The sequence below is a fragment of the Vitis vinifera genome, chromosome 15 (genome assembly GCF_030704535.1).
Source record: "Vitis vinifera cultivar Pinot Noir 40024 chromosome 15, ASM3070453v1".
Classification (NCBI taxonomy): Eukaryota; Viridiplantae; Streptophyta; class Magnoliopsida; order Vitales; family Vitaceae; genus Vitis; species Vitis vinifera.
Window position 1 is genome coordinate 15,928,121 of NC_081819.1, and position 23,494 is coordinate 15,951,614.

Sequence of the window (23,494 nt, forward strand, 5' to 3'; positions counted from 1 at the left end):
AAATCACTATAGGTTATGGTTGCCGTCAGATCTCTCACAACGGACGGTTCAGATTTTGACTCAGCGCTGCCCGACCAGGCCCCTAGAATCTAACTATTTTAATAAAATATATTACTTTTAGAAAGCTGATATCCTCACGGGCTGGTGAGATAGGAAGGTTCCACCGCCAATGAGAATTAGTCTTTTCAAGGACAAAACCAAGTCAACATTTCTTTCTCCTTCCAACCAGCAACCAATCTAGACTAGGTGTTCCTCACCCTCTCGTAACTTTACCCCCCTACTATTCCTCCTTTCCTATAAAAAGAGGTGGTCAACCTTGTAGCCAAACAACCCGCTTTGTATGAGGAGAGACCCTGAGAGAGTTCTCTTTCTCTCTCTACACGCTCTCTCTAGTTTCTCTCTCTGGAAATAGCTGGTACGTATGTGTATCTTTCTCTCTTCTTTCAATCGATTTAATGATAACTATGAAACTGTACTCTGATTGTGTGTCGATTTTTAGGTTTTTTTTTTTTTTTTTTTTTTCTTTCTGTTGTTTAATTCGATCGATTTTGCTTAGATCCCTCTTTTTTCTCAGGCGCTCAGATTCATATAAAATGCTGTTTCTTTTTTTCATTTTTTTTTGGTTGTTTTATTGTTGTTTGGGTCAGATTATGATCGGTTGTGGCTTTCAGGTGTATAAATTGTTTGGTAAGTTTTGAATCTACCAAACCCTAATTGGATGTTAGGGGTTGGGTTTATTAATTGGAGATTTAATAATCTGTATGTTTATAAGTTAGATCTTGATGGGTTTAGATCATAGTTTTGTTTCAGAATCTGCAGATCGATTCTTCTATGGTCTTTAATTTGGGTCTTATATGTTTCTTTAGAAAATTATTCAGATTTTTTTGTGTATGTTCAAATTTCGATTTTTATTTGCATCATTAATTATAATTGAAATTCAGGGTCTTCATCTAAACTCCTTAATAAATGTTATTTATTAACTAGGGTCTTCACCTAAACTCCTTAATAAATTATTTATTTGTGAATTATTTATTTATTTTTGCAAAATCAATTCTTTTGTTTTTTTTTTCCAATCTCTGGCTATTTTTAATTGCCTAGAGGAAACTGTCTGTACAACATATTGTGTCAATTGCGATTTATTGATATAATATTATTGGAAGAATGTTTAAAGAATATCATAATGTGAGTGTGAGGTAACAATAGTTGTAATCTTCAGCACTTATACTATATGTGGAGGGTGGTGACACATGTTTATTTTTATTGGATCTTTGTGTTGTATGTTTATGAGGAAAGCTAACAACTAATGTTCAACACTGACAGATGCTATCTCTTTTGGTACATACTGTATATCTGTTGTCATTTAAATTGGGCTTGCTCGTTCCTTTTTGATTAATAAAAATTGTTTAATTGTCACAAAGAGAAGCATACCATGTATGGAGACATGGCATTCTCCTCTTTAGTTTCATGCTGTGATATATAATTTACTGAAGGGACACTAAGTGTAATTTACTAATTTCCTATGAACAAAGCTTGCTGGTAATTCCTTGTTCCCATCATAGTTGTTAAAAGTGCACTCAAGCCCAAGGCACAACCAGCTATAGCGCCTATAGCGCCTGACCTGCCAAGGCTTATGTCTTGTTGGAGAGGCGTGCCTTGTCTGTTTTCTTTTTCTCTCACAAAACTCTTATTCTTGAAATGTCTATGTGAATATTAAAACTTTGTATATTTTCTTTATTTTTTTTGGATGATCCTTTTAAATGCCTAAAATCTTGAATTTTGTTGTTTTGATTGAATTTTGGATCATATTTTATAAATTTGGCATGCGCCCTAGGTTGCGTTTCATTTCAATCAAGCGCATGATTTGTGTTGCGCCTAAGCCTTATAAGACTTTTGTGCCTTAGGTGTGCATTGTGCTTTTTAAAACTACGGTTCCCATCTGGTTGCACTTGCTTGTTGACTGTGGGATTTCATTTGTTAAGAAAAATAACTTTAGACATAAATACTTAATAGTGTTGAGAGATGAAGTTATTAGCAGTTCAATTTGAAAGTGCAGTCCCGGCAGCCTGTTATTTCCATTTTTGAAAGGAATGAGGGGCAAAAAAATGGTCCCACTTGAATAACCCCACCACCGAAATAATCCCTTCATGGTTAGCCATCCAAACCTAATGTCCAAATTTTCTCTTCCATGTTTCCTTTTTCGATGGTTCTGTATGCTAGGCCCTCACGCACATGTGATTCACCCCCTCATTTGCATCATTAATGAGGTTTGCATCTTATAAAAAAATAATTGTAATAAGTATAACTCCACCTTCCTAGATTTCCTCTAATGGTAGAGAAGTCTTTTGAGTGTTGACAATTTTTTCACAATGTGTGAAAACATGCCTTAAATGAGATAATCATTCTTTATTCACTTAAAGTAATGGACTGATAGTATAGATTGATGGGTGTTTCTTTAGGCTCATGGAATGTCTTCATGCCATGTTGTTTCTCTTCTCCTGCTGTTTTTCTCATTTTGCCTTTTTTATATATTGATTATATTGGGTTTATTTCTAAGCTATATTTTACATTTTTGATATCTTTCATATAGATATTCTTACTCTATTTTTTCATCTTTTTAGATCTGTGTTACATTGTTGGAGTCTAGTTCGTGGATTTGCCCCTTTATTGCATAAGTGGTAGGTTATTGAAGTGCTTCAATCATGTTCGGGCGTCCCCCAAGGAGGAGTGATAGCACCAAGTACTATGATATTCTTGGAGTTTCAAAAAATGCCAATCAAGATGAACTGAAGAAGGCATATAAAAAGGCTGCCATAAAGAACCACCCAGACAAGGGTGGAGACCCGGAGAAGGTAAATCCTTATAAACCTAGACCACCAAAGCCACCATAACCACCACAATTACAGTTACAAATTCTTTTTAAAGATCTCCTATGTGAATGAACTACCCGAGTTCAATAACATTTTCTCTGATGTCTTTTATCTCATGAACATCAACATTATACAATACCATTGGCAAACTTGCCTTTAAGTTGGCCTCCCAATTCTCCAAGTCCCATGAGAAACTATGAGATCAGATGACACTAGGATTACAGGTTGACAGGTTCTTGGGAATCTATTAATGTCCATCACTTATGTCCATTATTTCTTACCATTCTCTATTATATCCCTTCCCTTCAGAAAAAAAGGGGTTTATAACTTCGGATGAACATTTAATGAATGCAACATACTGAGACTGGAGGGATATCTGTTGACTATTGAGCTAAAAGCTCCCCATCAGTGTTCAGTTGGGAAATGTGAATTTTTTCATTACCAATGAAATCCTTTTTAACAAGCAAGCCTAAAAAGGAGGTTTCCTTATTAGCATCCTTCTAGACCTTTCTATTTGTTGGTTCAAAGTGATACTGGAGACTGAACCAAGAAATTTTAGTCAAAAAGGAGATCTGAATGGTCGCTTTTAGAAAGTTCTGTGCTTCTCATGTAAATAGTGAGTCACACGAACCAAATAATGCAACTAAACATGGGATCTTATGCCTGTGCAAGGCAATTCAAAACTTTCTTAGCAAAAGAGTTTCTCTAATCTATTCCTATTTTTTAACTTGTATAGTTGTTATATTTTTGTATCAGTTCAAGGAGTTGTCTCAAGCTTATGATGTTCTTAGCGATCCAGATAAAAGAGAAATCTATGACCAATATGGTGAAGATGGGCTTAAAGAGGGAATGGGAGGAGGTGGTGGCTTTCATAATCCAGTTGATATATTTGAATCATTTTTTGGTGGAGGAGCTTTTGGTGGTAAGAGGATGCTTACTTAAATTTCTTGATCTTTATTTATTTTTTCAAATGTGTACTTATTTCCTGTCTACCTTTAAAGAAATTTTCAATTATATATTTACTGATTCCCAAGTATCTAATTTTGTAGGTGGTGGTAGCTCAAGAGGAAGAAGGCAGAAACGAGGTGAAGATGTTGTGCATACTTTGAAGGTTTCTTTGGAGGACTTGTATAATGGCACATCAAAGAAATTATCTCTATCAAGGAATGTTATGTGCCCAAAATGTAAAGGGTATGTCCTCTATGTTAGCTTTTCATAGTATTGACTCGTATTATCCTTGGCTAGTCATGTGATCAATTGATTGATAGAACCAAGGTTTGAAATATCGGTAAACACAGATATATTAAAAATATCAGTTGGACAAAAATTATTAGAAATTCATGAAAATGCTTAGAAAAACTTCAAAAAATGATAAAATAAACAAGAATACACGTATTAAAGTTATTTTGTAAGTATAATTGATATAGGTATGATCAAAGATGATGTTTATCAATTTTTTTAAGAAAATATTAACTTAAATTTCTTTAATATATTTATATTCATTTATTTTAAAAATTAAAAACCACTTATTAAAACATGTTTTATTATGTTTTAAATAAAAAATTAAATCAATTTACATAAAATGTTTTATTTGAGATTTAATTTCTAAAATTTTGTTACAAATTTGTGGTGACAATTTTTGCTATGAACATTAATTTATTTAAATAATTAAAAATTATATTAAAAATTTATTTTATCAAATTAATTTTAATTTATAAAATTTTTGAATTTCATTATTATTTTTTTATATTTTAACAATTTTTGAATAAATTTATATTTTTAATATTTTAAAATAAAAACATTTAAAATTAAATAAAATTAGAAGGATATATATAAAAAAAAGTAAAGTGAAGTGATAGTAATTTTAAAAATAGGATTAATGAGATAAATATAAAAAATAATTAAAAATAAAAGGATAATATAAAATAAAGAGTTATATAAATTTAAAATAAAAGATAAATTGGAAAAAAAATAAAAAAAACACAGATAATTTTTTTTATTTTTAAAAAAGGGTTTTTTTTTTTTAAAAAAAAAAATCGTCGGAGAATCGTCAATATATAGTTAATAAATTGGCGATTTTTTTTATGGCGCTATTCCCCCACACGCATGTGCTCCCTAGTTGCGATATTTTTGACGACATATCGGGAATTCACTGAAATATCGTTGAAATCTCCGATTCTTGGGTGATTTTTCGCCCAACTTATTATCGGTGGCTGATTTCGTTTTTGGCTACCACCGATAACCGATTCTTTGCCGAAATTTTGGCGATATTTTCTGATTCTTTAAACCTTGGACAGAACTAATTAATTTAACTTTTATCTAGGATGATAATGCTTCCCAACACTTTGGGACCAAAATTTTGTTATATATATAAATAGTTATATCTTTTGGGATCATACATGTTGTATGCTCTATTTTTTTAGATGAGAAACAACAATGTAATATATTAAATTAGGATTATATGTTGTCTGCTCAATAAGAAGGGCATAGACATGGAAACTGGTTTATTGATGTTTATTTGACACCGATTCTCATTGAGCACACTAGGGAGGCCCTAAAAGGAAAACATGAAGATAAAAGTTCTTGTTTCATTGATTTCATAGTAGAAAATATGAATCAACGTCCCCATTTGAACACCACACAACATAGATGTTGGTGTGGGATCCTTGTCAGATACTCTTAATTTGCTTTGGATATGACTATTTGATTTTGGGATTTTTTTTTTTTTTTTTTTTTAATTTTCAACTTCTTTAACAAATAATTACATAAAAGACAGTTTACTAAGAAATATTTATGGGTGAGAGATGAGGGGACAAAAAAGAAAAAAGATAGGGATAAAAGAGAGAGGGTGAATCCTTATTAAAGATATTTTTCCTGTTCATTGAGTTCTATTTCATTTGTCTTAATTCTTCTCCTTTTATTATGTCGAATCTAGGTTTACATACATGTTATCCGTTTTAGCCAAGTTCCCATGTTCTAAAATTTGTACATGTGAAGAATCAGACACCTAGACATTTTGACACACACCTGACACCCAAACCCATGCAACATAGATTATTAATTATATATGGTCATAGATAAATTAGAAGTATGGTGTGCTGATGCCCTGACCTTTACTTCACCTGGCTTATCAATACAACATCCTTAGTGAAGTGGTTTGCACCCTTTGTGTTACATCTGACTTCCCCACAAATCGTAACCATGATTTTAACCTCAGGGATTCAATCATATCCTGGAGATGCTCTATCTTGTACCTTTGTGTTGTTTGAGTCACTCCTTAGATTTCCTGATGGATTACTATCAGATTTTCAAGCTTTATTGCAAGTTTTATTTCCATCCTTTATTCTAGATTATATATTCAGCATGTAAGGGAAATATGCGGACATTACTGCCAACTAATGAACCATTGGGTGATGAAGTAACTTCATTTATAGTCCTGCACCTAAAGCAGAAAACTTGAGGACATTTCTATGTCCATTGCAGACTTAAAATTCTTGTTTGTGAAGATACTAGTATCTTCTGTTAGGATATAAATATTTGGTTTTCTTGAAAAGATGATATCTGGCATGCATTTATGTAATTATTTTCAATATTGTTCCATTATTAGTTGCCTTGTAGCTGCATAACAAGGAAGAACCGTTGTTTTATCATCCTTTGCTTAATTTTTATGTAGTGGAAGCTGGCACACTCCCAGCCTTTTGGATGATTATGTCAGAGTTCCAGATGCTTCATATCTGCAGTTTCAACGTCTGAAAAAGCAAATTAGAAATTTGGATATTCATTATCAATTTTTCGCTTCATAATTAGTCTATAAAAAAAAAAAAAACCAATTTTAAGTTGGGTTGGTGTTATGTTATCCAATCCAAGCGACACCCCCTAGTAAGCTAAGGTGATTGTGGAAGGTAGTTGGTTGACTGATAAATCTCTACTCTAAAGAACTGGTGCAATTGCCTGCTTAGAATACAGTTTGAAAGAATTTGGTCCTTGAGCCATCCTGAGGGGAAAAGTTTCTAAGGCTGGAGACATTGCTCCTGTTCATAAATCTGCTATTTAGTTTTATTCTCTCAATCTTTTTCCCCAAGATTTTTGTTCCGTGCATTGCCAAATAAAAAAGTTTTGTGGTCAAGCGACACGTTGAGTTTGTACCTGCCTGACTGATTTAGAATTATGAATGGTGCTTGGTCTTGCCAAGAAACGCTGGAATGATCATATTTACCAATTGATTTTGAGGCATCCTTAAATATTTCAGAAAAGGTTCAAAGAGTGGGGCATCTGGGAGATGTTATGGCTGCCAAGGTTCAGGAATGAAGATTACAACCCGACAGATTGCACCAGGCATGATTCAACAAATGCAACATGTCTGTCATGAATGCAGAGGGTCAGGTAATTAACTGAAACCTATTTTTGTTTCATGTTTTTTGTTTTTCAAATTTTTTTTCCTTAATTTTTTCAAAATTTTTTATGCCTGTATCTTATTTGGTTGATTCAGGTGAGGTTATTAGTGAGAGAGATAGGTGCCCCCAGTGCAAAGGAAACAAGGTTAGTACGGAAAAGAAGGTACTGGAGGTGCATGTTGAGAAGGGAATGCAGCATGGTGAGAGGATTGTGTTTCAAGGAGAAGCCGATCAAGCGGTAAGTGATTTTAAGATTTTTGTTTTGAATGCTTCAAGCTGGGGGTCTTTTGTTCAACCTTACCCACCTGGCAAGACGGCGTAAACATTGTTGTGAATGAATTCAGAAATTTAATATGCTGGTCTTTAAAATTAACTGATATGTGGGATTCCATGAGGACAATCAGAATGGAAAAGGTGTATCAGGGAGTTAAGATTTTGATCATGTCTAGTTTGTCATTAAAGAATGCCAGAACAGGCAATTTGTTGGTACAGATGTATTCAATTTTGTGAATGTAGGCCAGGGTCAATTTATATTTCATCATGTTTTTCATCTTTTTGGATAGACACTCTTAATATTTTTAGGGATGACAATAGTAACCCTGTTCATGTCATTTGCAGCCTGATACGATTACGGGAGACATTGTTTTTGTGTTGCAACTGAAGGACCATGCCAAGTTCAAGCGGAAATATGACGATCTCTACGTAGAGCATACCCTCAGTTTAACGGAGGCCCTCTGTGGGTTTCAGTTTGCTTTGACTCATCTTGATGGCAGGCAGCTTCTGATTAAATCAAACCCTGGCGAGATCATCAAACCAGGTAAAAATCACTAAAAGCAATTTCCCTTGTACTTGCTCTTGGATGAAAACATTATTCCTCAATATGTTCATCATCCCTTGGTACTTTCATGGATGCAGATCAATACAAAGCAATCAATGATGAGGGAATGCCGCACCACCAAAGACCCTTCATGAAGGGTAAGCTTTACATCCATTTTGATGTGGAGTTCCCAGAGTCTGGAATTCTATCCCCTGATCAATGCAAGGCTTTGGAGTCGATCCTACCTCAAAAGCGGAGCAAGCAAATATCAGCAATGGAGGTAGACGAGGCTGAGGAGACAACATTGTATGATGTGAACATCGAGGAAGAGATGAGGCGGAAGCAGCAGCAACAGCAACACGAGGCGTATGATGAGGACGATGATGATTTTGGGGCACCTCGGGTGCAGTGCGCCCAGCAATGAAAAGGTCATAAGAGGACATCCTCTATGTTTGGATTTAGGAATCTGTACGCAGTTCTGCATCTTATTATTTTTCTTGTTTAAACCATAATATAGGCAATTTTTTCGTTCCTGAATCTCATGTTATTGGGTTACAGTTGTCACAAACTTCCTACAGTAGAATTAAGGTCCAACCTTATCATATACAAATCATTAATTTGCTTAAAAATTTAATGGCTTGGGGATGAAGGTGATTGTTGTTTTATTCGGAAAGACTGTAATTAACAATTTCCAGAAAGTCTCTCCTCATGGGTGGGAAGTTGATATTTGCATGGATGGCTCCCATCGCCCGATCTGAATGTTCATTAGGGGTGGTGCCAATTTCTGGCCTGCCAAACATATGAAAGTCCATAACTTGCCAATTATTTGAAGGGGTGGTTCATGAATAGGATCTCAATTTGCTACAAAGCAAAGTTGAGCTTCCCACAAAAAGGCTTTGTTTGTTTGAGCAACCAAACACTCCCCAGAATAACCTATTTTCATACCATCTAATATTTTGAAGTATGTATATACCAAGGAAACATTCTATAAAATGTTTTCAGTTTTCACATTCAAGAATCATGCACTAACATATATTGGTATAAACAATTTATTAAATTGAGTCATTTTCAAAGAGAATGTTCAATCAAATACAAATTTATTAATTTTATAGAAAAAAACTATTTTATCTTTTACTTAAAATATATTATAATTAAAAAATAAATAATTAAATTAATTATGTTAAAATTTATATGTTCCAAAAATTATGGACACTAAATATACATATTATAATTAAACAATTAAATCATTAAATTAATTAAGATTTGTATAAAAATTAAAATTAAAATTAAGGTTTTAAAAAATAGTATTTTTATTTATTTACAATGACTAGAAGATTAAACAGATTTAAATCATGTTCATAAGTTTAGCAGTTACAATCTTATTAACAATTAATTATGAATTCAATTTATACAATATGATCAATTAAACCTGATTCAAGTCTTGTTAAAATGATTATTTTCACTATATTTCAGTTTAGTTAGTGAAGAGAAAATTATTGAAAAATTTTTTTTATTAAAAAAACCATATCTTTATTTATCTACATTCTTCTTTTGTTTTTTTAAAATGAGTGAAGATATTTTTTATTATAACTTTTTATATTTCACTTTATTTTTAAAAATTATTTTCAAAAAATAACAATTAATCAATACTATAAATTTTAATAATAATTTATTATTTTAAAAAATAAAAAAATCATGTTGCCAAACTCACTCTAATAAGCTTAATTAGGTTATTATGCTTAGTTCTCAAAAAAGTTAAGGAAAGAAAAAAATGTTAAAAAAAATGATTTTATCATATTTGGTTAATTGTATTATAAAAAATACAAAAAAAAATCAAATATAATTAAAATAAATTAAAAATTTATATAATTTAAACTTATTTAATCTTTATATCCAAGAGGTAAAATAAGTTAAATAAATTTAAAATAATATATAAGAATAATTTATTATTTTTTATTTTTCTTCCATTCTATTTTTCCTATTCATTTTCTTTTCCTTCAAAATTCAAAAAACCCAACATAACCTTTAAAAGTCAAATCCCAAATTATTTTCTCCCTAGAAATGAATTTTATACTGTATCCCTCAAGGAGCACACAGCATGTTCCTCTTCCATACATGTATAAACATCATCAGTCCTGTGTTGAAAACAGAAAAACCCTACTCCTTTAAGTGCATTTCACCATCTCCAAAAAGCATTTCTTCTTCTTCCTCCTCTTCTTCTGTCTGCTGGACCTGCAAGTCTTCCTCTCAATCATCACCCACTCGAAAGTCTGCTAAGTCCAAACTTTCACGTCGACAATATTGACTTCACCCAAACACATCTTGTCGCATTTGGATAAGCAGTAATTAATGAACGTACATTTGAGCATTACTATAATAATCGTCCTTTGACGACCATTATAATTATAATCATGTTTTTTTTTTTTTTTTTTTCTTTCAACCTTTTGTTTGGTTGGAAGTATCATCATTCTGATACATATGATATTGATTTGGTGAGAAAGAAGAGATGATTTTTTTCCTACTTATGGTTAGCAAGTGATGAATGATGTGAAAATTAAAACAGTAGTCATGGGTCCCCTCCCCCCCTCCCCACCCCCAATCATCTTCCATATTTTAATGTTAGTGGCTTTATTATATAGAATTTCAACAACCGTGAAGAGAAAGTAGGGAGGACACAAGCCCTAGTCATCATCTTTGAAGAATCTACATGCAGGACAGCTAGGTTTGATGAGGTTTGATGATTAGAGAGAGAGAGAGAGAGAGAGAGAGAGAGAGAGAGATGAATTTAGCTATATATTATAGACCATGGCCTATTTTGAAAAAGCATATAGCCCTACATATCAAAGCTTGATCCTGAGAAAATTAAAAGCCATGAAGTGTGTGGGACTAGCTTGTCACCTTTCTCCTATTGATGATGATAAAATAAGTTTCAGATTTCCACGTCCTATTATAAGTTTCTTGAGAGAGAGAGAGAGAGAGAGAGAATTAAATGTTTAATTTCTGAAATGTTGTCTTTTATTTTCTTTTAAAAGAAGATTCTGTTAATTATTTAATTGTGCAACTTGTCCTTATGCCCAAAAGAAATGAAAATATATATATATATATATATATATATATATATATATATGCTTCCACGTTGAACAATTAAAGGAGACAAGCTTTTTGCGGGGGCTTAATTAACAATAATTGAAATCAAATGAGACATTAATTGATGCTTTTCAATGCAAATTAGCACCATGCATGTTTTCAATTAATTATTTTTCTCCACCAACCCATTATAACCTTTTATCACCAAACACTTGAAGGATTTTATTTCTTAAATCCTTAAAATGTGCTTGGTAAAGTAGAAAAATTCATCCAACATAGGATCCGATAAAATCGAATTGTCTTTTTCTTCCTTCAAATTCAAATTAAAAAATGATGGTCATATGCTCCTTATGGGTAAAAACTTCTCATAGGAATGGCGACTTGCCATATATTGACGAACAAGAGAATCCCTCTTTATTTTGTGTCTTTCATTTTATTTCACATCTTTATTTATCACATTTTCATAAAATTTTTATCTTATAATATTTTCTCCTCATGATTGACAATATTTATTGAGGCGTTTCTTACAAAAACAGATATAAAGTAAGGATTTATGTAGGTGTTTGATAAACCAACTTAATAACTTAATAATTTAATTTAAATCATGAAGTAAATTAAGTATATTACTTAATGGTGTGATTTAAAATAAAAAATAATTAATTTATTCTTTAAGTTCACATATTCATTTTACCTTTTTACCTCATTTGTCCTAATTTACTTTATGATCTCTTTTACTACTCCATAACCTTCAATATTATTTGACCTCATTTACTCTAATTATAACTTATAAAGATAAATATGTTAATTTGAAGATTTAGGATAAATTTTAAATTAATTTTATTAAATAACCTTAATACTTAAAGTAAAAATTAAATAATAAATTTTAAGTAAATAATTTAAGTATAATTTAACTTAAAATCAATTTAAATCATTAAATAATAAGTATTAAATTTTATCAAATACTATCGAAGACTCTTTCTTATCATCTTGACCAAATTCCATTATATATATATATTATAACTTTTCTTCACATATCCTAAAATAAAAATTTGAAAAAAGAAAAAGAAAATAAACGTTAATGACATGCACCGGAGGTTCATGCATTCATGGACAAGAAAGCCCCCATCTCAGATTGATTTATATATGTTCCACTTGAGGGACATTTCACCTGGCCCTAGGATGATTCTGAATGTGAAAGCGACTCCACATGATTCTCAATTTTGAAATGCATCATTCCATGCAAAAAATGAGGAAGATTTTGATATACACATGTGTGGCCCTTCTTATACCAACAATAATGCCCACAAATCACTGCTTTTCTTTTTGGCCTGATGCATTTTTCTGTTGTGAATCATTGAAATGGGCTACATTTAATGTTCATGGCCTAATCTTCACCAACTCCTATTTATGTCTGCTATATAAAAATTCAATTGCCTAATATTCTTGTAGTTAATTCTTCTAAATCTTTAGATAAAAATAAATAAAATTGCAAAAAAAAAAAAAAAAATTCTCTTTATTTTCCTAGTATTTTCTTTCTTTTTCATTTTTTTTGGGCCTTAATTAGAAAGGTCTTAACTAGATCATTTCCTCTACAATTAATGCTATAACTTTTTTTTTTCTTTAACATGACCGAGAGTATGTTTAACAATGCTTCTATTCAAAACGTTTTTAGTAGAAATGTTTTCCTAGGAAGAGTTTTTGAAAGAATCATCTATAAAATATTTTTCTAAAAAACACTACAAGTGATTTTGTAATAGTACAAGTGATTTTTTAGATTTTTAAAAATGTTTCTTAAATTTTTTTCAAACATCAATTTTTTAAAAGTTAGAAGTGCTTTTTAAAAAATCATAATAAATGCATAAATATTTAGAAGGCAATCAATAAATAGCCCAAATTTTAACCCAAGTTTATAACCTTTGATACTCAATTTTCCTAAATTACATTTATTAATCTATTAAATTAATCAGTCTTATAGTATCCAATAATATATCAAATATAGTTAGAATAATCCATCGTAGAACAAACATTAAATATACATGAAAAACCACTTATAAAATTTCAATTGAAACCTCCACGGATCCACGGATCTTTGAATCAATCCACTAAATATAAAAAAAAAAAGTATTTAGTAATATAGATTAATCTAATCTAAATGCATTCAATTCCCATGAGACTAATATGTACTACCATTATTTACACTTGTTCTTCACATTTTCAACACAACAATCTCATACTCTCATTAGTGAATCACTCCAAAAACATATGAAGACTTAATGGTTTGAATCTTCGACTTTTTTCTTTGCAATAAAAAAAAAAATTTAAGTCCTCACTTGAAAATTTTCTTTTAGAGTTTCAAATATAGTGTAGAATAATGGTAAATCTTTTAATTTTAGGTTTTATTGAAAAGATATGTTTATTTTCTTTTTATTCTAAGCCATAATTTTTAGTATGGTCATATTGAAAAAAAACACTTGTTAAAAAAGAAAAAAAGAAGTTAATTTCACCTCATTCCCTTAAAATTTTATCAAATATCTCATTTATTTTTGAATGAGAAGGGAAGTTGAGAAAATAAAGGTTATGCTTAAATAAGAAAAACACTCAAGAGGGGGGTGAATTGGGTTTTTCAAAAACTTTTTCTACACGACAAATTCAAGCACAATGTAATAAAAAATAAAGAGATATAGTTAGAAAATTCAAACTCGGATTTTATAGTGGTTCGACACTTCCTTGCCTACGTCCACTTTCCTCAATCTTCTAACCGAGTGAGGGCTCCACTAACTTGAAGTTTCAACCAAGCTTCCAATCTTCTTACACTTGGATTCCGGCTACAATAGGCTCTTACACAATCTCTTCAAGATTCAAACCTCTTCAAGGCTTTAACACTCAGTTTTAACAAGAATGAACCCCTCATCCTATCTCAATGATATCTCAAATACAAAACAAAGTTAGGATGACTCACAAGGGTGCATTAAAAGATATGCAAGTGAGGATTTAATGCACTAAGACGGAAATAGGATCTTTTAAGGCAAGAACAAGTAGGTAGACAATTGATTGCAAGTGTTCTCTATGTCATAAATGAAGTGGAGTTCTCAATTTATAGGTTTCTAAGCTCGGGAGCCAAGAACAACAAAAAGCAGCCTCAACCGGTCGAGCTGGGGGTTGACCAGTTCACTAGTCGTTGGAGCATTTAATGTTTTGGTAGGTTACTGTTGCCTCGAAGGGACCTCGATCGGAGGTCGACCGAGAAGGAGGGAACCTCAACCTGGAAGGGAAAGCTACTGGATGAGAGAGAGTGTTTTTGACACTCCTTGACCGGACCTCGATCGGAAAAGGGCAACTGGTCGACTAGTTCCCTAACCGGTTGAGTCGGTTGGGCAGAGTCTCGACCAGTGATTACTACCAAAAAGTGCTATTTTGTAGACCTAATAATAATGGTTTTAAGCACCTTTGAGTAGTAATCATATTCATTTAACCCAATTAATTCATTAAGGTCCTTAGTAATTGGTTTTAACCATTTTTGTGGCAAGTTTACATGTTTTTATCAGCTTATGAACCAATTCAAGCATGCCAATTGATGGAGGAGCTATTTGGGCGAGTTAAGCAAGGATTTTGGATGATTACAGGCTTGAATTTCAAGTGGAAACACGAGCACAAGCAATGGAGAAGAGGAAAACAGAGTGAAGAAAACAGCTGCAGTCTTCTTTCACACTTTTGGAGCACTTCCCGAAGTCCATTTTCTACATGCTATATACCATTTGAAATCTTAGGAAGTCAAGAATCCAACGCTTCAAACCGTGTATGATTTGGAGCTGAAATGAGGAAGATATGGCCTTCAGAAGGCAACTGCATCATGCCAAATGACCAATTTCGCAAGGTGAATTTCACATTGCGAAAATTTCGCAAGGAGATTTTCTTCATGGTGCGAAATTTTGCCATTTCGCAATGTGAATTTCACATTGCGAAATTCCTTTGAATCATCTGTTTCTCCACGCACGCACCACCGACTTCCCAAATATTTTTAGCTTGATATTTTCTCATGTAAATTCCTTTTGTAACCTTGTATTCAGCCGACATAAAGCTTCATCTTGTAATTTTGCTATATATAGAGGTGCACAACACCTCCAACAAAAAAGGGGATGTTTTGGGGATCGATCCTCTGTACATTAACTTAGAGATATATAAAGCTTTGTTTTTCTCTCTTCTCCTGTTCTTCTCCATTTCTATTTTCTTAGTAGCCAAACAGCCTCTGAGGGCTTTTCCTCAGAGGATGATTGGCTAAAACTTTTAATTTCTCAAAGTATGGATGTTATGTGATGGCTTGGATGCAATCCCATGGAAATTTCTCGCACCTGGAAGGTAAGGTAGTCGTTTTTCATTAATGGTTCATTAATGCAAAGTTTGGTTTTTATTTCCTTTGGACAACTTCCAACGGCCAATACTTGATAAGCTTTTGGATTTCTATCCATTAGTTATCTCCTACGAGCTATTGGAAAGTGAGGTTTTCAATTCCAAGTTTTGCATTAATCCGTTAGAACCAATTTCAATGGCCATTGAAAGGTGAGTTTATCACCTGGAATGACTTTGAGTTGCCAATATTTGGTAAGATTTTGGCTTTAGACCATTAGTTATCTCTTACGAGCCATTCAAAGGAAGTCTAAGGTGAATAACCATTGATGAAATTCACTACCATCTGTTTTGCCATTTTAAAGGATTAAAACTTGATTTGCTAAATCCATACCGGTTCGGGAAGCAAGCATCACCATAGTTGCAACCCCAACGCGAGGAGCCTATCCTTAGATTTCCAATTTGCATAAGAGCCAGAGCATAGCTATCCTATCTTTGAGAAACTTGTTTCTACACCCTTTTATTTTAGTCTTTAATGTTAGCTTAGATTAGTTTAAATCTTTCTAAAACATTTTCATCTTCTTTTAAAGCTAACATCCATAAGAAAATCACCTATTTTCCTAATTTGAATATCACTTGTGTTTGCGAAAACCCTTCCCAGTGAACGATCCTAGAACCACTATGCTATAGTAGCTTGGCTACTTTAGTAATAGTATTTAAGGTATAAATTTTGTTGATACGCCTTTAAAGCTAAGCTACCATGAGTCGCATCAACCAGTTCAGCATTTTGGCCTCTAAAACCTATATTTTTCACTTCTTTTCTTTTCTAACACTTAGGCAAGGTCTTTAGGTAAATTAATATGACAATTTTGAAACGTTTTCCTAAGGTACATTTGATAAATTAAATAATAAATTAAGTTTTCAAATATGCATGAAAAGATATGAAAACTCTAAGTGCACCCATACATTCATCTTACATTTATTTTCTATGATTAAAATTCTTTCGAAAGTCTCGATCTTGTATTCATTTGGTCATTTGATGAATTTCTAAATTTATACTTGAGATTCTTTACCATTCAAACCGATTAGTCACTTAACCATGGTTTGTTATCATCAAAACCTGATTAGGAGAACCCTTGGGCTAACAATCTCTCTCTTTTTCATGATGAAAAACCTTGGTTATCTAGGAGAAGAAAAAAATCTCCTCCTCAAATCAATCATGGATCAATCAATAAAAATTTATGAATGTAAAACCAAGATAATCAAGACATGTGAATTTTTAATAGGAAACAATGTAACTCATGAAAATATCATATCATATATATATAGTAAAGTCATGTAGGTGTCATAGATCCTACATGTCTCTCCTCCTTTGGCAACATAAAAAAGAAACGAAGGGGGTCTCGATGAAATCAAGGTTGAGGAGGTGGAGGTGGAAACATGGAGCGAAGGTAAGCTATCATTTTCTCATGCTGACTCTCTTGGTGACTCTCAATACACTCAAATCCTCTATTGGAGATGATCAAATGCAGCCTACTGTTGATCCATACGATCCTCCATACGCTCAAATCTTTGCTGCAGATACTCAAACTAAGAAGTGAAGCCAGTCTGATACTGATCCATGGAATCCTCCATTGAGTAAAATCAAGTATCACTGACTACTGCAAGCTCCTCCATGCAAGTGCCAAGTAAGCTGATCTGAGCAAATAAATCCATCCAAGGTGCATGATCAGGAGCATGAGGTGCCTGATGAGGTGATGTCTTAGTGTGAGGAGGCTCGATGAAGGATGGCTGAGAAGATGGTCTTGTTGTGTAAGCCGACTCAGACATCATCGACTCTGGGAATGTGGTCTAAAACTGAACACCCTCAGACTGGAGTAAAGAGATGTTAAGCCTGGGCTCTCTCTGCACAAAGCCTTTCTGAGGGTCTAACCCACCCTCCATCTCTCGAATCTTGACCTCATCTTCTACTCCAGGATGCACCTGCCCCTGTCCCCAGGCCCATGTTGGTGGTCGCTCTGCTCTCCTAACCCAGGAGTCATCGAGGGATTTCTCAAACTTCATCCACCCCAAAGACTGCTCATCATATGTATCATAAATATCGAGGGCCTCGAAATCTATCTCTCTACTCAAATCGACCCCGACATCCTTGAATACTCAAGTGAGGAAGTGACCATAGGGGAGTACACGGGTCGTGCTCTCGCAGCAGGATATCATGTGCACCATCATCAGATATCCCACGTTAATCGCAGAATAGAGTCCATGAATAATGCCTCAAGATAGGAAACCTCATCTCGGTGCCCGCCTTATGGCAGTAGGATGGAGCAGATCATGTGGTGAAGGATTCAGCTAATCACGGTCAGGTTATGTGCCGATGGTTTGCCCATCCTCTAGGCATCTGCAAGGCCACACATCCTCTAAATGGCCTCTCTAGGCTCAAAACCCAGCATAGTGGGCCAAGCCTTGGACTCATATATCCTGAGTCCAACTGGAGGAATATCTAAAATACGACAAATGCTCTCCGGGTCTAGTTGGATCTCAACACCTCTAACGATGAAAATAACCGGTCCACCAAGTCCATATGTCACTCTTGAATAGAATGCTCTCACTAATTTCGAAAAAATCGGCTCCGAAATAGTCACGACGGGCAACCATCCCATCTGTCATAAAAGTCCCTCAAACCCGAAATGCTGTAGTTGAGAGAAATTGATACTTCTCCCTGGAATTACTTTCATCTGAGTGAACATCTACTTGTACCTCTAATAATCCTCTACTGAACTGAAGAGAGTCATGTCAAACCTTGCCCTTCTATGAGCCTCTATTTGAGCAGGCTGAGACGACTCAGTAGGGCGCTTGCCCTGTGCCCTAGAGGCAGTCGTCTCTCTCCTAGGAGCTATGAGAAGAAGCTAAACAGTGAAGAAGAAGCTGGTAAAGAGAGAAACGAGTACAACCAAAAGCCCTAGGTGTGCGGAAATGGGTTGTAACAGGCTGTGATGTGCGTTGAAGAAGGAGAAACTGTCCCAAAACCAAAGCCCTAGGTCCTAAATCCAAAGCCCTAGCCTCTGATCGTCCCAAAATCCACTCCAAGGCTTGCAATCTGTCCAATATCTTGCCCAAACTGGTCTCTGGAAGCATAAATGTGAAGAACCCTGAAGAAATTGAGGAGAATAGTGGAGAAAACAAAGCGCATGAGGCTTTTTAAATTCCCAGCCCCAATGAACCGGTCGACCATCTAGTTAACGCAATTTGACTTTTCTCTTTTTGTGCGTTTTCTCGTCTCGTGATCCTCCTCCTACCCTTTTCAATTGAAATCCCCAATTTTTTATGCCCAATGCTAAAGGAATTTTGATTTTTGGTAAAAAAATTGACCATTTATCTAAGTATATGTCTATATGATGCATATGACATGAAATTCATGCAATTAGAAAGTATATTCATCAAGAATTCATTAAGCAATCATTAGATCATAAAGAAATCACCCCTAGTTGTCTTCTAATATCAACAAATTGTTCTTCACTTAGAGGTTTTGTAAATATATCGGCAAGCTGATCTTTTGTGTTTACAAATCAAGTGTAATGTCACCCTTTTATGCATAGTCTCTAAGAAAATGATGTCTAATCTCTATATGCTTAGTCTTAGAGTGTTGCACGTGATTTTTTGAAATATTTATGGCACTAGTGTTATCACATTTAATAGGAACATGCTCAAAAGACAAATTAAAATCACTAAGTGTTTGTTTCATCCAAATGATTTGTGCACAACATAAACCGGCTGCTATGTATTCGACTTCTGCGGTTGACAAAGCTATCGAATTTTGCTTCTTACTATGCCATGAAACAAGTGAGTGCCCTAGGAAATGACAAGTACCACTAGTGCTTTTTCTTTCAACCTTACAACCAACAAAATGAGCATCCAAGAATTCAATTAATTCAAAGTTATCACTCTTGGGATACCATAAGCCTATGTCCATTGTCTCTTTCAAGAATCTAAGAATTCGTTTTATGACACTTAAGTGAGATTCTTTAGGACAAGATTGAAATCTAGCACACAAGCATACACTATACATGATGTCAGGTCTACTAGCGGCCAAATATAGCAAAGAACCTATCATACCTCTATACATAGTTGAGTCAATGGATTTACCTTTCTTATCCTTATCAAGCTTGATGGATGAGCTCATTGGAGTCTTCATTGTTTTGGCTTCTTCCATGTTTAACCTTTTGAGAAGATCTCTTATATATTTTGCTTGATTAATGAAGGTTCCTTCCTTTAGTTGCTTGATTTGAAGTCCAAGGAAGAAGTTGAGTTCTCCCATGATGCTCATTTCAAACTCACTATGCATGCACTTAGAAAAATCTTCACAAAGAGAGACATTAGTAACTCCAAAAATAATATCATCAACATATATTTGAATTAAGAGCATGTCATTTTCTTTGGTCTTTATGAAAAGAGTTGTGTCAATTTTTCCCATTTTAAAAACTTTTTTCAGAAGAAATTTGCTCAATCTTTCATACCATGCTCTTGGTGCTTGTTTCAAACCATAAAGTGCCTTTTTAAGTTTAAAAACATGATTAGGAAAGTTAAAACTTTGAAAACCGGGTGGTTGTTCAACATATACTTCTTCGTTTATAAAACCATTTAAGAAAGCACTTTTCACATCCACTTGATATAAAATAAAGTCTTTAAAACATGCAAGGGCAAGTAACATCCTAATGGCTTCCAATCTAGCTACGAGGGCAAAGGTTTCTTCATAATCTATCCCTTCTTCTTGATTAAAACCTTGGGCTACCAATCTTGCTTTATTTCTAACAATTATGTCATTTTCATCCATTTTATTTCTAAAGACCCATTTAGTTCCAATAACACTTTGATTTGAAGGTCTTGGCACTAATTCCCATACTTCACTTCTTTTAAATTGATTTAACTCTTCTTGCATAGCAATCATCCAATTTTCATGAACTAAAGCGCCATTTATATTTTTAGGTTCAATTTGAGAAATAAAAGCAAGATTATTGCAAATATTTCTAAGAGATGATCTAGTTCTTACCTCACTAGATGAGTTACCTATAATTTGATCTTGTGGGTGGTTGATGACAAACTTTCAATCTTTAGGAAGGTCTTGACTTGATTCACCTTACACTTGTTGAGGAGAGGGTAGTGCCAATGGTGATTCTTCTTTCTTGGGATCCTCTCTAATTTCTTCTTGTTGCCTTCTATCTTCAATTTGAAATTTTCTCATGGAGGTCTTCAAGCCTAAATCATCATCAAAACTCTCTCTTTCTTGGAGAGAATTGTTAGATTCATAAAAAATAACATGGATGGACTCCTCTACAACCATGGTTCTTTTGTTGAAAACTCTAAAGGCTTTACTTGAAGTTGAGTAACCAAGGAAAATTCCAACATCCGATTTTGCATCAAATTTTCTAAGTTTTCTTTGGTGTTTAATATAAAACATTTACACCCAAAGACTTTGAAATAACTAATGTTGGGTTTCTTATTTTTCCAAAGCTCATAGTGAGTTTTCTTAAGAATGGGCCTCAATAATATTCTATTTAAAACATAACACGAAGTGTTAATCGCTTTGATCCAAAAATATTTTGGTAAACTGTTTTCATTTAGCATGGTTCTACCCATTTCTTGAAGAGTTCTATTTTTCCTTTCAACTACCCCATTTTGTTGAGGAGTTCTAGTAGCCGAAAAATTGTGGTTAGTACCATGCTTGTTGCAATATTCTTTAAAATCAATATTTTCAAATTTTCTCCCATGATCACTTCTTATACAAGTAATTGTAAAACCTTTTTCATTTTGAATCTTATTGCAAAACTTTGAAAACTCATAAAAGGCTTCATTCTTTTGACTTAAAAACAAGACCCATGTGTATCTAGAGAAGTTATCCACAATAGCATATGCATAAGATTTTTCTCCAAGACTTGGTGTCCTAGAGAGACCAAATAAATCCATATGCAACAACTCAAGAGGCTTAGAGGTTGAAATAAAATTTTTGTTTTTGAAAGAGTTTTTGATTTGCTTTCCCATTTGACAAGCTTAACAAACTTTGTCTTTTTGAAAATTTATTTTGGAAAGGCCTCTAACAAGTTCATCTTTGTTGAGTTGGGAAATGAGGTCCATGTTAGCATGTCCCAACCTCCTATGCCACAACCAACTTTGATCATGCATGCTTGAAAAAACATCTATCATGGTCATCATATTTTGAAATATTTATAGTGTAAACATTATCACACCTATGGTCCATGAAGATGGTTTTATCATTTTGAATATATTTGATGATGCAATGAGATGCTTCAAAAATCACTTTAAAACCTTTGTCACAAAGTTGACTAATGTTTAAAAGGTTATGTTTTAAACCATCCACTAATAAAACACTTTCAATAAGAGAGGATGTGTCATTACCAATGTTGCCTTGACCAATAATTCTTCCTTTTGCATTGTCTCCAAATGTAACATATCCTCCCTTTCTCTTTGTATGGAAAGCAAACTTGGATTCATCCCCGGTCATGTGTCTTGAACATCCACTATCCAAGAACCACTTATCCTTCTTTGAACCCTACAAAATAAAATTCAAGTTGATTTAGGTACCCATATCTTTTTGGGTCCTTGAGGGTTAGTGACCTTGGATTTTTCAATCCAAACCTTTTTAGCTTTTGCATTTGAATTCTTTTGAGAACCATTTCTTAAGGGACATGTACTACTAATGTGTCATCATCTTCCACAAAAGTTGCAAATGGTAGAAGGACTTGCACTTGAGGATTCTTTTACAAAGTAGTTTTTAATATACTTTCGATTTTTTGAAGATTTAAATCTTAGCCCTTGTTTGTCAAAAACACATTTTTGGCTAGCTAAAATCATTTCAAAAGATTTTTGTCCACTAAAGACTATTGAAAGAGAGGAGGTCAACCATTCATTTTTCTTTTTCAAAATCTCATTTTATTTTTCAAGATGAGTTTTAGAAATTTCAACAATTGAAAATTTTTCTTTCACTTCTTCAAATTCTTTTTCAAGTTCTAGAATTTTCTTTTTAAGAGAATTATTTTTCAAACTAAGTTTTTCAAAATCCTCATATAATTCTTCAAAAAAATCATGCATATCTTCATCACTAAAGTTAGAGCTTACCTCATCAAGTTAATCTATTCCCATAAAGCACATGTTTGCCACTTCTTTCTCATTTTCTTCTTCGTAGGATTTTTCACTTTCACTCCAAGAAGCCACCATTGCCTTTTTCATTCTTCTCTTGGCTGAACTTTTGTAGAGAGGACAATCATATTTAATGTGTTCCAGTTTTTTGCATTTGAAACACACCAAATCTTTTTTCTCTTCCCATTTCTCCTTGTCACCATGAGATGAAAATTCCTTTTTAGAAAGGTTTCTTCTAGAAGTGAACTTTCTTCCTCTAAACCTTTCACCCCTCATGTATTTGTTGTGCTTTCTTGTGATGAGGGCTAAATCATCATCTTCTTCACTTGGTTTTTCTTCTTCAACATTTTTTTCTTCCTTAGTTGTAGTTTTGAGAGTTATGCTCTTCTTCTTTTTGTCTTCACCCTCTTGTAGCTTCTTTGCCAAATTGATCTCATATGTTATTAATGACCCTATGATCTTCTTCATAGGTAACTTGGTCAAGTCTTTTGCTTCTTGAATTGCGGTGACCTTTGTATGCCACTTTGATGGGAGTGACCTCAATATCTTCATCACCTTTTCAGATTCCTTGTAGGTCTTTCCCAATACTTCAAGACCATTGACAATGTCAGTGAACCTAGTGATCATCTCAACAATAGTCTCATTTTCTTTCATAAAAAAACAATTCATAGTTATGAACAAGTATATTTATTTTTTACTCTTTCACTTGATTTGTTTCTTTATGAGTTATTTCAAGCAATCTCCAAATTTCTTTAGCCGATTTACATTGACATATTCTATTATATCAATTTCTATCCATAGCACATTGCAAAGTAAAAACGACCTTAGCATTT

General features: G+C 33.4%; 1 protein-coding gene across 1 annotated transcript; it reads left to right on the forward strand.

Moving 5' to 3' along the window:
* Nucleotides 1–237: 237 nt before the first annotated feature.
* LOC100242705 (dnaJ protein homolog 2) lies at nt 238–8,707 on the forward strand. The gene is made up of 8 exons (XM_002275882.5): nt 238–415; nt 2,619–2,849; nt 3,624–3,789; nt 3,917–4,058; nt 7,117–7,250; nt 7,357–7,499; nt 7,880–8,078; nt 8,177–8,707. Exons 2-8 carry the CDS (start codon nt 2,700–2,702, stop codon nt 8,500–8,502), a joined length of 1,260 nt encoding a protein of 419 aa, XP_002275918.1. The 5' UTR covers nt 238–415; nt 2,619–2,699; the 3' UTR covers nt 8,503–8,707.
* Nucleotides 8,708–23,494: the final 14,787 nt, after the last annotated feature.

What these genes read in the sequence shown, in the direction of transcription:
- LOC100242705 (XM_002275882.5), top strand. Translation starts at nt 2,700, where the DNA reads ATGTTCGGGCGTCCCCCAAGGAGGAGTGATAGCACCAAGTACTATGAT. An exon ending in AGGGTGGAGACCCGGAGAAG is followed by an intron (nt 2,850 to 3,623) that starts GTAAATCCTTAT and finishes TTTTTGTATCAG; the next exon opens with TTCAAGGAGTTGTCTCAAGC. An exon ending in ATGTGCCCAAAATGTAAAGG is followed by an intron (nt 4,059 to 7,116) that starts GTATGTCCTCTA and finishes TAAATATTTCAG; the next exon opens with AAAAGGTTCAAAGAGTGGGG.